General features: G+C 38.5%; 1 protein-coding gene across 5 annotated transcripts in view; it reads left to right on the top strand.

The window, feature by feature from the left end:
• CACNB4 (calcium voltage-gated channel auxiliary subunit beta 4) overlaps positions 1–16,915 on the top strand; it is a 232,607-nt gene extending 215,692 nt beyond the window's left edge. For 4 of the 5 annotated variants that reach the window (XM_075933403.2, XM_075933401.2, XM_075933402.2 and 1 more), the window contains 2 exons: positions 3,151–3,336; positions 8,607–16,915. In XM_075933403.2, the coding sequence (XP_075789518.1) occupies positions 3,151–3,336; positions 8,607–8,867 (447 nt within the window). In that variant the 3' untranslated portion in view covers positions 8,868–16,915. Of the gene's footprint in view, positions 1–3,150; positions 3,337–3,929; positions 3,995–8,606 lie in introns of all 5 variants that reach the window. The other variant, XR_012905162.2, reaches the window with a different exon arrangement.
• Positions 16,916–17,605: the final 690 nt, after the last annotated feature.

Below are 17,605 nucleotides of genomic sequence, written 5' to 3'. Positions count from 1 at the left end.
TTCCTGGACAACGGGAGCTATGATTGCCCAGACTCAGGGAGGTGCAGGTAAATATAGCGGTGGCAGCCCACCAGGGGCTAACCCTAGTGAACTACCACTGTTGTTTTATTGCCCACCCCTGTTTTACAGGAGGTGCCAGATACACATCACAAGCTAGTGGATATTCTACACAGTTCCTCCTTGCCAAGTATTGCCCTCCCAGTTAATAAGGCGATTCTAGAATCTAGATCTTGCCAAAGTTATCTGGCAGATACCAGCCTTTATTGCACTAGCTGGGAAAAGAGTTGACAAAAATATTACACCCGTCCCAAAGAGGTCTCTGACACTGGAACTTTTTGGCTAAAGGGAGTGAAAAAACCCCTGCCTGAGCATAGTAAGTTACATTGTTGTGGAAGAAAACCACAGTGTGAACCAGGCTACAAACTAGCAGTTAGCTACTCCCCTTGTGGAGGTGGCTTACATAAAGTACTGCGAGATAGTTCTCCCAGCGCTTGTACTGTGGCTCCTCTTTCATAGACAAAGACTATGAGAACACTAGCTGTATATAAACTGCCCTGTTGGCAGCCAGAAAGTCATGAGAGCTGTGTGTTCTACATGCCTTTTGTGTTCAACAATAGACACACTTTGTGTGGCATAGAAGTGTCAGCAGGTCTGAGGTGGTGTATTGAAGAATTCGTGCTGATGCTTAAGTACTGTCAACAATGAATGAGTTCCTGGGGAAAAAAGAAATAATACTTGCAAAGGTGTCATCAATTTAAGATCAGGCACAGGGTCATCTGGACAAATAGATTTAAATGAAGGCAGTTAAGACAATTAAAAAACTTCATATGTGCTATAGACAGAATTCATAGCAGTGGATGTTTGAATAGTTATCTGTCCCGAACTACAGTAGTAATGCTAAGTCAATCTGTCATTGCTAATATAGCTGTAAATTGCATGTACTAGAGTAGAGATGTTCTTCAGCTGCACAGTTCAATTGCACATCAGAATTCAGAATCAGGATTTTGTTTGTCATGGAGATGTGTCAGCCCTAACGTTAAGATTCAGGTTTCCTCAGAGACAGAAGTTGTTACAGTTTATATTTTGGTTTAGGCCTGTCTCTTCCATTGGAAATATGGTGAAGAGCCATTAATGGAGTCCTGCAACTTCAGGCAACCTGGCCCTGATCCAAAGCCCAATGGAAATAGCTGAAAAACTACTACAGTAAAACCTGTGTTATCCAGCACACCCGGGGATTAGGGCGTTCCAGTAACCTACAAATTCTGGTTATCTGAAGGGGGTGGGGGAGGTGAGAGCTGTGTGGAGCCTACGGGGGAGGGAGGCATGGGAGCCATGCGGGGGCAGGGATGTGGCATGCTGGGGGAGGGGGTCACGAGCCGCTGGGGGAGAGAATATGGCCTGGTGAAGGTGGGGTGGAAGCCGGGGGGTGGGAGGCGGAGATGGTGGGGGTGGCCTTCCAGGAGGAGAGCCGCGGGGGGGGCTGGCCTACTAGGAGTGCCAGGAGCCACAGGGGGACGGGGAGTCGGGATGCTTCCTGCATGCTCGTCTGAGGAACGGTCCAGCACTTAAAGGGCCAGTTTCTTTTTTTGTTTTTGTTTTGCTTTTCCCGGCGTCAGAAATTAGCCGGTTTCTACAGTTTTCCAGATGCTTAAGTTCCGGATAGCGCAGGTTTTACTGTACTGACATTTGTGAACTTTGATTCAGGCTCTTTATTTCACTGTTTGTCACGCTTAAAACTAATGAATGTAGTTTTCCTCTGTAACCCCCCACTTCCACTCAATGTTATATCTAAAATAATTTGAATGGTCTGATTCTATTCAAAATCTTCACATATGATTTGGATGATGGCATTGCAGTAGGCTTAAATAGTATTTGGTTGCTACCAACCTGGGAAGAGTTGCAAGTGCTTTGGAAGACACGGTTAGAATTCAAAATGACCTGGACAAACTGGAGAAATGTTCTGAAATAAATAGGAGAACGTCAATAAGGACAAATGCTTAAGAAAGAATAATCAGTTGCCCAAATTCAGAATGGAAAATGACTGCCTACGAAGAAATACTCTAAAAAAGTATCTGGGGGTTATAATGGATCACAAACTAAACATGAATCAACAATGTAATACTGTTGCAAAAAAAGAGTTAACATTTTGGGATGTATTAGCAGGGGCATTGTAAATTAGTAATGAGAAGTAATTCTTATACTCTTTTCTGCACTGATGAGGCCCTCACTTGGAATATTGTGTCCAGTTCTGGGCAGCATCCTTTGGGAAAGTTGTGCACAAATTGGAGAAAGTCCAGGGAAGCAAAACAAAAATCATTAATGATCTAGAAAATGTGACTTGTGAGGAAAGATTGAGAAATCTGGTTTGTTGGATCGGGAGAAGAAAAGATGGGGAGAGGGAAATAACAGTTATCAAATATGTAAAATACTAGACATTAAGAAAAACTTTTTAATTATAAGTGTAGTTAAGCACTGGAGCAAATTACCTAGGGAGGTTGTGGAATTTCTGTCCACTGGAGATTTTTAGCAGGTTGGAGAATCACCAGTCAGGGATGTTCTAGTTGTTATGTAGTCATGGCCTGGACAAGATGACCATTGAGATCCATTGTAGTTCAACATTCTGTGAACTTATACAGGTTGTACATCCCTTGTCCAGCACTGTTGGGACTTAAGTGGTCCCAAACCAGGGAGTTCGCTGGATCAGGGAAGGTCATGGTTCCCCTCCTGGCTATCAGCCCCACTCCCAGGTGCCATCCCCAGCCACTGGGTTCCACTATGGGCTCCAGCTAAGGCAGTGCTTCTTGCCTACAGCCCCACTGCTGCCAGTGCCAATTGGGGCTGTGCTCCCCACTACTGACCCAAGCTGCACTCCCCACCACTGACCCCATTGCCAAACTCCCCACTGATGGCTTGGGATGTGCTCCCAGCTGCTGGCTCCATTGCCGCTGGCTGGGGTTTTACTCCTGACCCTGGCTACCACCCCTCCCAGCTGGTCTCTCTGGTCCAGAAATATCTTTGGTTCTGCCAGAGCACAGATGTTCCCAATCCAGAGAGTACTGGATTTTAGAGTTTCAATCTGAAGTTATTTTGATCTTCCTCTTTTTCGTCCCATAAAGAAATACTAAACTAGTAATTTCTTGTTTTGAATAGGAAATGTTTGATGTCATTTTGGATGAAAATCAGCTTGAGGATGCATGTGAACATTTGGCAGAATACCTAGAGGCATACTGGCGTGCTACACATACCACCAGTACTACACCTATGACACCTCTTCTTGGAAGAAACCTAGGATCTACTGCACTTTCACCATATCCTACTGCAATCTCTGGATTACAGGTATGAATATGCATCTTGGCCCCCAGTCACCAGTACAGGTCAGTTTTATTCATTATCGAAAAACAGAATAATATGTTTTATAACCTATCCAGTATTTATTTCATTAATTACTATTTGCTGTTTGGAAGGTGCCAACAGCAAGAAAGCAAAATAGACCCACATATTCAACAGAAAAACATTTATTAATGGAGTGCACTGACTCTAACTAGTTTTGTTTTAATGGGGAATATAATACCCTAACTCCTTTTGGCATAAGAAATAAACTGAGATGTCTGGCACTCTGTCAAAGGCTATTTTAGCAATATAACAAAATTGCATCTTTTTATGTGAGTGCCATTAGAATTAAGAGTCTTTCAGAATGAAAATAAGTATGTAAAATATTATAGCAGTTTTGCTGATAAAAATACTATAGTTAAGGCTGCTGATTTTATTCTGTTATAACCCAATTTTCACATGCTCATAACTTTTCACAACATTCATCTTGTGGGCCAAAACATTTCAGCAAAATCCCTTTCATCTGTCTGATTTCATTTAGTGTAAATAAAATACATTTTTTCCCATTGAAAAAAAATTCTGACCATTTTTTTCCACAGGGATAGCTCAAAAACGGCGAACTTTGAAACTTCAAACGTGGCATGTAAATAGTCCTTAATGAGAAGTACGTGCTTTACTAAGTTTGAAAAAAATGTTTTTGGAATAACAGTTATGAATGTTTGAAGATACAAGACCAGAAGGGAATGCAGTGAACATTTTCATTAATTATGAGAGTTTCAGAAAGCGTTTTGCTTGTGTATGTGACTTTTAAGGAATGTGTACTTGCTAATATGTGTCAGCAATAGAGCTGAGCAAATAATTTGAAATGCATAAGTCACCTGAAAAATTTAACCTTTGTTCTGCTCATGAAGTATTTGGAGGCAGATCATAATTTGTGAATAAAGCGATTCAACATGCAAATGGATTGATTATTCAAATGTATTTAATAAATATATAAAATTACTCTTTGTATGAATAGTGTAGTTGACTGCAGGTAGATAGTCTTTTGGTAATAATATTTTTCCACCAGGTAGTTTGATTCTGTTAGGCCACATAAATTGTGTGGTATTATTTTCCCTGACTGAATGAGTGCATATGCACTTCTGTCATTAGTAATCCCATAAACAATTGTAAAATGTTATTTCCATGCTCACTCAACTTTTACATTTCAGTTTGCCATCCATTCATGTCCGTAAAATGCCATCTCTTGAATGTACACCTGAGCAAACCCAAAAGGAATGTGTACATAGCCAAAGCAAATTCATTTAAATAATTATCCATAGCATCCTCCCCCTCCCCCCAATTTATTTACCTATGATCATTAGGCACTGATAATGACAGTGACATGGTACACCACTTATCCAGGGAAAACTTACACTGAAAATAAAAATTACCCCGTGCAAGGAGCCAGCAGAAGGTCTATGCCAGTAGTCCCCAAGTTTTCGTGGCTGCCGGGCGCCCGGGGGCGGGGCCGCTCACATGTCCCACGCACGGGGGCGGGGCCGCCCACTCGCCCTGCACCCAGGGCCAGCACCGCACACGTGCCGCACGCCTGGGGCAGGGGCCGCCCACACACCCTGTGCCCTGGGCTGGCACCGCGTATGTGCTGCGCGCCGGGATTAGGGCCAGCCCAGATGTTTTGGCAGGCGCACATAAATGCCCCGGCAGGCGCCATGGCACCCGCGGGCTCCGCGTTGGGGACCACTGGTCTATGCCTTGTCCCTTAATACCCCCATTAGCCAAATTATGAGGTGATAGCTATGATGGTGATAGCTATATGCCAAAGAGGTAAATTTCACCCTGAATTCATTATGCCTGAGTAAAGACTGCGGATTTGATTGACAGTGACATTTAAGTGCTTCAGCTCATTTAGAGAGTTGGGTTGATGTGGTTGTGTCACATTAAGGATTTACATTATCTTAAGTGCGTATGCCTTATACCACTTTCAAGGTACTTGCCACCTAAAGAATTATATCAGTTAAAGTGTTTGACACCATAAGGTGACTGAAGTACTTATACAGACTTTAGGAATTAAAGTAGTTTAGGTGTTTATGCTACACTAAATATTTACTGTAACACTCTAAGCCCTTATGACTTTTTTTCTTGTCTTTATCAGTTATACTGCCTTTAAATGCAGGAAATCGCAAACTCTGTTTGAATGAAATACAGAGGTGTACATTTATGCACACAAGTCCAGGAGAAACAAAATTGAAGACCTCACACTCAACTTTAATTTTGTAGCATTGCATATATTTATTTTACTTGCTTATATTGTATAAAGATAAACTAAAGCTCAAGATACAAGGTGCAATGCAATTTAGAAATATGTAACATTCAAATTGAGCTTATATCAAATATTAACCTTATGCACTTGCAACCCACATTGTGTGCAGATTTTTGTCACCATATAGGGGCTCAACCACACACAAAGATGGAATCTGCAAGTTACAGCTAATAGACTTAAGACCTTTGGCTCAAGTGGTGGAAGGTCAATGTTTTTAGCTCTGCCGTACCCAGTTTTGAACTAAACTGATCAAGCGAGGCTGGATATGCATTATGATACAGTCCAGCATGATGAGATAACATCTTATATTTTGCACAACACCTACAAATGTTAATTCTCATCAAATATAATGAGTAGTTCTGTGGCACCTTAGATACTAACAAATATATATGTAGTATCATAAGATGAGCTCACCTGAAGAAGTGGGGTGTGCCCATGAAAGCTCATTATACTATTCATATTTTTGTTAGTCTCTAAGGTGCCGTAGGACTAAGGATGTTAAGAAGTGGGTAATTAATCATGTAGTCAGTACAATTTGTATGCACTGCACAGTTAGTTGATAAGGGGAGGTACTCCATCCCGGCCCGGCTTGCGCTGGGTCCAGGAACTACCCTGTTGCAATTCTGCAATTTAAATATAGTAGGAGCCAGGCCCACAGGCAGCCTGGCTCCTACTACATTTAAACTGCAGAGCTGCAGTGGGGGTAGGTCCCAGACCCAGCCTGCACCAGGTCCCAGACTACTGCGCCTCTGAGTTTTCAGTGTAGTAAGAGCTGCTCAGTTCTTACTACATTGAAAATGCAGAGCCGCAGCAGAGATAGGTATCAGACCCAGCACAAGCTGGGACTGAGATGGGCTTGCTCAGTCCCAGCTCATGCTGGGTCCAGCAGCCTCTGTCCATAGGGGGTCCCAGCTCCCCATTGGAACCCCCCACAGATCGATAAGGGCTGCTTGCAGCAAGCCTGGGCCCTCTGTGGGCAGAAGCTATTTCACAGCAGCATCCTCTGCCCTCCCCCCGCACCATGGAGATGGTGCTAGGGTGGAACTGGCTTTTGAGATGGCTCCCCCACCAGCACCAGCTCCTGTTCCCACTCTTCCGTCCCGCTTGCTGCCTCTGATACAGAGGCAGCAAGGGGGCAGAAGCAAGTGGTCGACTACTCAACTAGTTGCCTACATCCCTACACAGGACTACTCATTTTTAAAGTTACAGACTAACATGGCTACGCCTCTGAGACTTCTTCACATATGTTCCACACTGCCAAGAGGTGAAGAGATTGAGATCAGAATAATAATACAAGTATATCTCTGTATCCAATAAAGAAAAGAGCGTATATTACAAATTAACTGGGGGAGGGACATGATGCATTCACAAAGATAAATTGCCACGATGTTGTAGATGTTAGGCTAAGGAGTTAAATAAGACCTATTGACCAAAAATAAAACTCTGATTAGCATATGGACAATATAATGAGATTAATTAAAAAGAGGTGAAATAAAAGCCTGGCAATGGAGGAGGTCCTTGCCATAATAGATATTATTGAAACAATGTGGAATAACAAAAATGTTTCAGATAACATAATACTTGGCTCTGAATTATAGAGTAAAATAAATTAGGTCATAAAGGTGAAAAGTAGACCTCTACCAGAAAAGTTTCCTAGATTAGATACCATAAGAAAAAAATTGTGGGTTGAGAGGACTATACAGTCGAATCTGTATGGATATCAATCTCAGATCAAACATAGTAGTAGCATTTCATTATAAGCCTTTGGAGCAGAAAAAGGATATGGAATGCACAATGATGAGAGAAAGAAGAGTCAGCTAAGTTGGTGCTTCATCAACCTTTTGAATTTCTGTTAAAGATGGTTGCGTGGAGACATGAGAGAGTAACAGTGGTAACAATGGACTGTATGTGATGTCATGGGATGGAATGTTGTTTTCTCTATATGAACTGTTGCATCATTGCACCATTTTAGAGGCAATAATGTGAACTAATTTTGATCATATGACCACACATAGCTAGATATTAACCAATCACAATGGAAACATAAGGCCAACAAAGGCCAAATCCCTATTTTGTAAATAATTTTTGTGAAGGAGTTTCTGTGCATGTTATTTGAAATCTTTATTATGTTTTAGTTATAAAAATCACTGAGGGTATGTCTACACTACCACCCTAGTTTGAACTAGGGTGGTAATGTAGGCAACCAGAGTTGCAAATAAAGCCCGGGATTTGAATTTCCCGGGCTTCATTTGCATAAAGCCGGGCGCCGCCATTTTTAAAAATGTAGCAGACATTTTAAAATGGCGGCGCCCGCTTTATGCAAATGAAGCCCGGGAAATTCAAATCCCGGGCTTCATTTGCAACTCCGGTTGCCTACATTATCACCCTAGTTCGAACTAGAGTGGTAGTGTAGACATACCCTTAGCAACTAACTACTTCTGCTATGTTTCATGTAGAGTATTTGGTCATACACTATTAGTTCGTAGCTTAAAAATCTTTAAATAATGCATAATGAGCTGCACCTTTTCTGAAAAAACAAAAACTCTTTTTCAGAAACTTTCTATAAAATGCACTGATTCATCATGAATTTCTAAAAGGAATCAAAATACAAATGTGAATGTTGTGTTCATGATTGGGGGGAAGAACTGACAAACAATTATGTTCTGAATTGATCTACTAGTCAATTCTTACTGAAAGTGCTCTGTAAAATTTTATAAGATTGCATATAAGAATATCATAAAAATACATTGTATTATGCTGCATTTGGTCTATCAGTTTTGGAAATCAGTCCATTCTCACACCCATCTCCCATCACAAATAAATTTTAGTATTAAAAAGGAATCACAAAAGTGGATGGATTCTGAAGAACCTCGAACTGAGGCTCACAACTAACTTACAAGAAGTGAAGTAGAATTCTGTCTGTATTAATGCTTGCATTCTTTGACATTTTTAGAGCCAGCGTATGAGACATAGCAACCACTCTACTGAGAACTCTCCAATTGAACGAAGAAGTCTAATGACCTCTGATGAAAATTATCACAATGAAAGGGCTCGGAAGAGCAGGAACCGCTTGTCTTCCAGTTCCCAACACAGCCGAGATCATTACCCACTTGTGGAAGAAGAATACTCTGACTCTTACCAGGACACTTACAAACCACATAGGAACCGAGGATCGCCTGGAGGATATAGCCATGATTCACGACATAGGCTTTGAGTTTAAGAACTTGGGAAAAATAGTATTCATTAGTTGACAACTTGCCATAACATACATAGAAAAAACAAATCATCTTAATTTAGCAGATGTAACATGGTTTTACTGTAGTTACTAGTTGATGCTTTAAAAAAACGAAGAGGAGGAAGAAATTCACCAGACCCTGATGTTTAGGAGGAAATTAGCTTGCCCAGCCGTACTGGATTTTTTTTTTTAGTACAGCATTTGCATATATAACGGTACATTTTTTTCCTTGTTAGATATTAAACACATCTGTTTGTAATTTAGGGTACTTATCTCAAGGCACATATGAAACAATTTCCAGTGCTGGAAATTCCAAATGACCAGTTCCAGTTGGAACCAATTTATAAACCAATTCTTGTTGGAATTTGGGTGAACTGACTGGAAAGTCGACTTGAACAAGTTGCAATCAGTTGAAAAAAATGCAGATGAAGAAATAGAAAATTACTAAACCACTATCAGCCAAAAATCAGCTGCCATATTTGTTTGCTGGAAGCTAAATTTACACTCAAGATTAGAATAAAAATATTTTAATGTATATTCACATTTCCAGAATGGCTTTTTTCAGACTTACCAAATGTAAACTGTTTCTCGTGCCAAATATCACAAATTAATGCAGCAGTTACAAAGTACTTTCCATTTTGAATATTTTTTTCTCCTGACACGTATGTTGCAGCAACATTTTTTCTTTTGTTTAGTCAGTATTGATACTTCTGTTGTCATCAGCAATGGTGATATGAATTTCAACAATATGACTGCACCCCGTCACACCTGCACATGAGCAACAGTAAACAAAATGTCTTGCGGCCCTATATGGAATCCTGATGGGCTGCATGTTGCTCACCACTGATATATGGAAGAGACTAGTAGGAGTATGAATAAATCCAAGCCTGGCAGGAATGATGAGAGTTTGAGAATACGTGGCTGCTCTTTCTTTGATTCATCAACACAAAATCAAACAGGAGAGATGTGATGCTTTTTCTCCCATTCTCAATGTTCTGCCTTGTTAAATTGAAATTGATCCATTCTCCCAACCACTCATGTACGGCAGATACTGTACTTACATTTCCACACAATTGAGCATCTTCACATTACATTTTTCAGTCTCCATCTTCAAATGTCTGAAAATTCCAGCATCACACAAGAACCCTCGATAACCAAATCCTTTAAATTGTATTGGTAAAAGCAGATTTTTTTCAAAACACCAGTAAATTCTAAAGCAAAGATGCAGCTTGCAATAAAAACAGAATAGAGTACTCCAGAAGCTCTGTTCACTGTAAAATTATAGAGCTGACATTTTAAATTCAAATAACTAAGATAAAGTCTTTGGAGATTTTGCTGCCTTACTTCTAATGAACAGTGCTCTTCACCTACTAACTCTTCTGTTTTTTTAAATGGATACATTTATGTAATTAGACCTTATGTCTTACATTATCAGTGAAGCCTTATATCCAATATGATTGAAATAATTATTGTAATTGACCATTTTATACAACACACTGGTGTCTTTAAGCATAGACTCTTTCTAAAATATCTGAGACACTGCATGCATTTTCTAAAATTGACAGAACTACGTGTAAAATATTATTTTATGCTGGTTCGGGTCAAATCTATTTTTTGAAAATGAAAGTAATTTCCCTTTTCTCTTCCCAAAGTCTCCTGAATGGTAGGCTATAAAAGCATGCAGCACTAAACAAATTTCCTGAACCTTATGATGTCTTTTGCTTTTTGGACCAATTAACGAAGATGCTATTGATATTTCCCCCAGCTAGTGAGCCTGAATATCTTCTTGGTGATGACAACTAGAAATGTAATTTATTGCATTTCTGGTACAACCAAAAATAATTACATGTCTCTAGCAGTGAAAGGTAGTAATGCAGCTGGCTTTTTGGACAGGTTTTACTGCATAAAAGAAGCCTTGAATGATCAGTCACTAGGTGATTCAGTTGGGCCAACTGTCAACAATTAAAACATAAAATATCTGCATCCACTGGAGTAATAAAGTTAAGAAGTAACCTATTGAGTCAGTTCCTGTTGCCCTTTTTCCAGCTAAGCACCTATTGATCTCAGTGGGAGTTTGGCCTGAGGAACTAATGCAGGATCAGCTTCCAAAGTGATGGCATGTGCTGCCATTTCTAATATTTTATGCTATAGCACAGTGGAACATTCTCCAGTAATTTTTATATGTCTTTGTTACACGTACAGCACACATCTGCATGAGAAGGAAGGTATTGGGCAAAACATTATAAGCTTTGACAGTTTCTTTTTTGTGCGCATTAATGTATTAATTGCAAAGAATGCACTGAAATGTATAACCCTAGATTAGACAGTGGTTTATCTTTATTCTGTAGTAGCATTAGGGATCAAATCATTAGCTGCTTGAAGATATTTGCATTTTATGACAGGTAGCTGCAACATCACTAACATTTTTTCTAGTAAATGAGATTACTGCTTTTTCATTTGAGACACAAAAATGTCATTTATTTTTAAAGCCTTTTGGAGCCTTGTTTTAAAGTCTTCCATGTCATGCTAGTAAAGGGAAAGATCCACATAACACACATGCTCAAAATCCACCAATTGCATCGTCTGAAGTGCCAAAAACCACTTTTGTTTAATGTTCTTATGAAACGAATCTGTTGAAAGGAGTCATTTATAATGTCTTGAAGGAAAATTTTGAATGTTTACCTTAATTCTGTGGGTTTATTTTAAGTTTACCTTCCTTTTTTTGATATGATTTGTATCCTCTTGTTCTATTATTTAAATATCACCAAAGTTTGCTTATCTTGTTTTGCTTTTGTTTTGCAGGGAGATATACTCTTAAAGTCCATGTTTATATAAAATACATTTCATTGTGGGTAAATGCTATTGGGAATCTTTCTTTTAAAATATTTTTAAGAGACAAGAAATATAATAAGAGCTGCAATTATGCTTAAGGCCACTTAAATGCATAGTATAATCCATGTATTAGAACTTCTACAATGTTAGCCAGCCATCTTGTGTGGGTTTTTTTTTCAATGCAATGGCTTTATGTGAAGTTGTGAAATTAATGTAGTCCTGAATGATTAATAAGATTAATTTTCCAATCCTGCTATAATTTCTCATGATGATTATATCCTGATTATAGTAATGTTCAGGATTCTTCTGCTAAGCTCCAGTATATATATAGAAGTATTTATTTAGAAATGTTTATAAAATATTGATGGTTCTTTGCTATTTTTATATGTTTTTATTTAAAACATTTGGGGTTAATGATAATTTAGACAGCAGTAGCCTATGCTGATATGACCGTCTCAGTGACTCAATTATCTAAAGGCAGTATGCTTCAATGCATTCATTTGCCTGACTATAATTGAAGAACAAATTAATTTAAAATATGGCACATATTTAGAGGAATTGTAATTGTTCCCTTTGAACTTGAATTAATATTTTTTAAATTTTACAGATATTTTTCATCTCTTTTACTATTTAACTAGTTGAACATTTTCCCCAATGGACAGGCAAATGTAAGTTGGATAAATTTTCTGACTGATAATTAGGAAATTATTGATTTAAAAAAAAAAAGGAAATATTTTTAAATTATTGATTTAAAAAAAACAGAAAAAACTACAGCTCTTTTACAGTAATTTTAAACACTGTGGGCCATATCATGTCATCACTTTGTAAACAAAACTTTCTATTGAATTTAGTGAATCATTCTGCTTAGAAATCCAGGTTTATTATGGCCCCTGGACTTAGATTTTGCCCTGCAAAGTTAGTTTCCTGTTGAAGCCATTGGAAATTGTGCCCTGACTACTTATTTTTCTTCTTAGTTTAGCAAGAATAGTTTTTATAGCAATAGATTTTGCTTTTTATGCAACATCTTTGCTAGAGAACACTGAACCTGATCTTGCATATTTCTGACTTACACTGATGAAGGCAACTATAAATCAGGTGCGTATGAGATTAGAAAAATTTCCAGTCTCTTCAGTAAACACATTACAAGAAATCATATTCAGAATGTTAGTGTTGGTTTTGCTGCAAGTGGAAATACACTTGACTCTGGGCTGGTCTACCCTACAGTTAGGTTCACATAAGACAGCTATAATCATCCTCATTATTTCAGTGTCTACATTAGAGCCTTCCTCCCATTGATGTAAGGACCCTACTACACCAACATAATAACTACACCTCCACATAGGGCACAAGGTCCATGTAGTTAGGGAATGCCATTTCTGTGTAGATAACTGTGTCCCTTACATCTTCTGTCTTGTCAATTTCACAGCAGGACCTGTGAAACTGACAAAGCCCCTGCTCTCCTGGAGAGCTGCGTGGCTGGACTCTGCTCCTGGCTAGGAGCCAAAGTGAGAAGCCTGAGTTTCCCCTGCCTGCACCATGCCAGAAGCCCGCCAGCCTTAACAATTGACAAGGCTGCCTGGCTCCCAGCTGGAATTGGGCAGAGGAAACAGGAGGGTAAGAAGGGTAGATGGATTCTGTCCCCTGGTAGTCAGAGGAGCAGGGTGGCTTCTTCCCATTCCTGGCAGGAAATGGTGGCTGCGAAGCCCCAAGCACATTGTCTGCTCCTAGAGAAGAATGGAAGTGGGTTGGGCATTTAAGAAGTCTTTGGCACCTTCCCCCTCTACTCCAAGCAAGGATGGCAGAGTCTGTGGAGAACCCTGCTACTTGTGGGCCAGCCAGACTTCTGACAGGAAGTTGCCTGTGGAGCTGAGAGATTCAGCTGCCAGCTCCCCACACAGCCTTCTTAGTTTAGTGGACGTGTTCCTGCTCAAGACATGAATCACTGACCCAAGGTGGGTAGCGGGGACATGCATCACAGCAGTAATTACTGTGGTGGCTGTTAAGTTGACCTAATATAGGTCAGCTTAGGTTTGTAGTATAGACATATCCTGCATTTTCCTCTAGCTTTTAAAGCTCCTGTTACAACTGATATTTGGGCATTCCACCCTTTCTTTGCTCCTTGCTTTTTGAGCAATGATACCAAGTAGGGAGGCAGGTAATTGCAAGAACAAGAAACTACTGGAGACTGAGTGCTTATAGCAGTTTTTTTCTCTGCCACAAGCTATCTGCTGCTATAGAAGTGCAAGATAATGGTTGTTACCATAGGGGTGCACAAGTCCATAACTTCAAGTTAGTTTCAGACTACATTTTCAGAATCCACCTTGGCCTCAATTTCACATTCTTCTTTGAATTTCCCTGCTGCTCACAATCTCACTAATGTTCCTTGGTATCCTTTTCAGAAGCACACACTTAATAGTCAACATTATTTTATTGTATAGTTATTTGAGTAAACCAGGGCTGTTGCCTAGTTGCTCAGTCCATTTGCTTTATATAGGAATAAATTAAATCTAACCCTTGCTCATATATTGATTTTTGGATTCAGCAATCATGAAACCTGGCCATCACACCGGGCGCGTCTAGACTACCTGCGGCTTCTGAAAGCAGATATGCAAAGTAGATGCAATTTGCATATCTTCTTCCAATCCCTTTTTTGGAAGATGTTTTTTTTTTTTTGAAAAAAGAAAAGCAGTTTAGGCGAGATTGTTCATGCAAAAACTCCCTTTTTTTTAAAGAACCCTTATTCCTCAAAAAATGAGGTTTACAGGGTTCTTTCAAAAAAGGGGGATTTGCACAAAAACCCCTGAAAAAAACCTCTTCAGAAAAAGGGATTGGAAGAAGATATGCAAATTCGCACCTAATTTGCGTATCTTCTTTCAGAAGCCGCAGGTAGTCTAGATGTAGCCACCATGTTGTTGGTGTATTGTTTTAAAGCTGAGTACACATCCTGACCAGTGAATGAAAAATTGGATGAAAAATTGTGTACAGTAGAATCTGATTTATGCAGACTTCAAAACCCTGTTCGTTGAAATTGGGTTATGTTTCCCAGCTTGCATGATTCATTTGGATAAATGGGTTCAGCTATAACCTATTTTGCTCCAGTAATCTGTCATTTCTTTAAAAACTAGTTCAGCTGACAGTAATGGAGCTACAAAATAGTTACCTAGCTAACTCCAAATTTGGTGACGTTATCTCCTGCTATCTTTATATTGTATTGACAAAAGGGAACACATTTTAAGAGTAATCATCCATTTTAGCCTTGTTCTATGATTATTTAAGCCCAACATACTCTATGTAGAAAAAGAATGGTACATTTTGATAATATCATAGAAAATATCTAAATGAATGAATTTGGACAAAGGGCTGTAAACTCTACCTAGGATCAAAAGTTTGTTACAAATAATGGAAGTGAACATATTTTTCTAATTTGTGGAATATGCTTATGTATACTCCTTTCTTCAATTCTTGTGATCTAAGTGAACTGTTTTGGGAGAAGACAGAAATAATAATGATAATAAACTTAAGAGTTTAGAATTCTTTTTAGGTACATCTAGTAGCTATTTTCTTTGAAATTATGGTGGCCAAGGTCAGAACAAACATTGACACCGCTTGGCTTGGGCTTAGTGCTGCATAGTAGAATTGCCTTTTTGTACTGCCACTACGATTCTTTAGCAATGAGCTACTGTTTGTACTTTCTAGGGCTGGATTCTGCAAATGCTTACTACTGACCATAATGCTTAGTAATGTTAAGCCCAATAATAAGCATTTGCAAGTTCTGGCTAATAATGTTGCATACTGTTTATCATATGCCTTACAAATATTTTCTGGGACATTATTAAAACAAGAGCATTCTGTTGCCAAAATAACCCTTTGTTATTACTTCTCTGTATTAGTACTAGAAAATAAGTAATGTAGCAAGAAATTATATTGTACAGTACAAAATTATAGTATATATTTTTTGCCAATAATAAAAAATAGAGCAAGGAAAAAAGCACATTTGTAATAGCACAAATTTACAAGAAATCCATTGTTACATTTGCCATTGCATTTTTGAAAAAGTAGGAACATTGTTGATCCAGTTTCAATGGATTTACTGCACTTTCCATTGCTTAACTTGCTGCCTGACACTTCTCCAGCAATTTTTACAGCCTTGCAATTTACATATGTAATTTGATTTTTCCATGGAATTATATTCTCTTTAATGTGAACTCAGTAAAAAAAAAATCTTTTAAAATTAGACCATTTGTTGCACTCATTTCTCTTATTTCTGCTCCCAAATTTTGAACCCATATGACTATAAATGAGGTCTAAATTATTGCTAATTTATAATTTTTTGCATAAATGACTGAAGAATATACCACTAATCATATTTGTAGACGAAGATCTATAATGAAAATTTCCCTAACAAAATGACAATCTGGGGCTATAAAAGCATTTTTGCTTTTGCATACTATAATGCTATTGGGGAGAGGGGTTGATACGTAAAAGCTACTAAAGGGTTCATGCTAGCCCACTTAAAACTTCCAGTGAAATCCCTGGGAGTTTTATATATGCAATGATCAAACCTAAAAGTTCTATAAATTTGAAATAGGACTTATTCTTCTCCCATGTGCACCAGTGAAGTCAATGGTATTACATTAGTATAAGAACAGTGTAGGAGGAGAATCAAGCCAATTAAAATTCTTTATGTGGTGAAACCAGTCATCCTAATTCTGAACTGTGGATCTTGGGTTCTTTATCTCCCAGTCGGTCTCTGGTTATTGGCCAAACCTATTGATGTTGTTGGGAGTTTTCCCTCTCACATCAATGGAGGCAATTTCAGGCTAATTATGATACAGAAAATTGTTATCTTTACTAAACCAAAAGAGTATACAAATTTATATTTTCTTTGTTGCTGATTTGCCCCTTCCTATTTTTACGTATATAGATACTGTATGTGTAGCATTCAACAAGGCATGCTGGGTAAAATATACTATGCAAATGTATACAGTGTTGCATGTTTTGCTCTCCCTCTGCTTTAGTGGCTTTCAAGGAAAAAAGTGGTGTTATTTTTGTGAACAGAAACATTAACAAAGAAAATGCAGACTGCATGCGTACAGTATCCTAATTTCTATTGATTTGTTTTATGGAATTTAGATGTATAAAAATGAACTGCATTAAAAAAATTTTCTACAATAAATGAAAAACTATCTAAACATAGTGCTTAAAGGCTTTTAGTTTTAAGTTTGTTCTTGAATTGTATGCACAGCTCTAATCCTCAAAGACAAGACTTTAGAAAGTTGAACAAGTTCTCAAAGTTATCAACAAAGAACATCAGAATATATTCAGAATTATGGGGGAATCTTTATGAATGTGTTTGAAGATTTCATTAACCCAGATTCAATATTCTGCCTGTTGTACATAATCTCTCTCAATATTATTTATATTTGGCCCTACAATCTGAATGATACACTGTTAAGGAACAGAAATGCTTGCAACCCAGAATGCAGGAATTTACTATAAAATCAGTCTCTACATTCCATACATACGTAAAAAACTCCTACTTAAGGCCTAATCCAGTGCCCAAATAAGTCAATGAAAAGATTCCCATGGGTATTGGATTAGGTCCTGGATATACTGGTCTATCAATTTACAGCCCAAAGCTAGTCCAGTGCAGAAGATTAGCAAATGACAAAAGAGAATGTGTGGTGTGAAGGTATGTGGGGAAGAGTCAGGGCGAAGCTAAGACACTGTTACCCCTGAAATCTCCATGGGTGTATCTACCCAGCACCCTAAACTTGAAATAAGATATGCAATTTGTGCTACGACAAATTTCAAAATAACATGCTATTTTGAGACATCCCTTAATCTTCGTGGAATGAAGGTTAGCAGGATGGCGAAATAGCATG

The sequence above is a fragment of the Pelodiscus sinensis genome, chromosome 7, assembly GCF_052426305.1.
Source record: "Pelodiscus sinensis isolate ZL-2025 chromosome 7, ASM5242630v1, whole genome shotgun sequence".
NCBI lineage: Eukaryota > Metazoa > Chordata > Testudines > Trionychidae > Pelodiscus > Pelodiscus sinensis.
The sequence above is the reverse complement of the archived record's forward strand: the minus strand, read 5'-3'. Positions and strand labels throughout refer to the sequence as shown.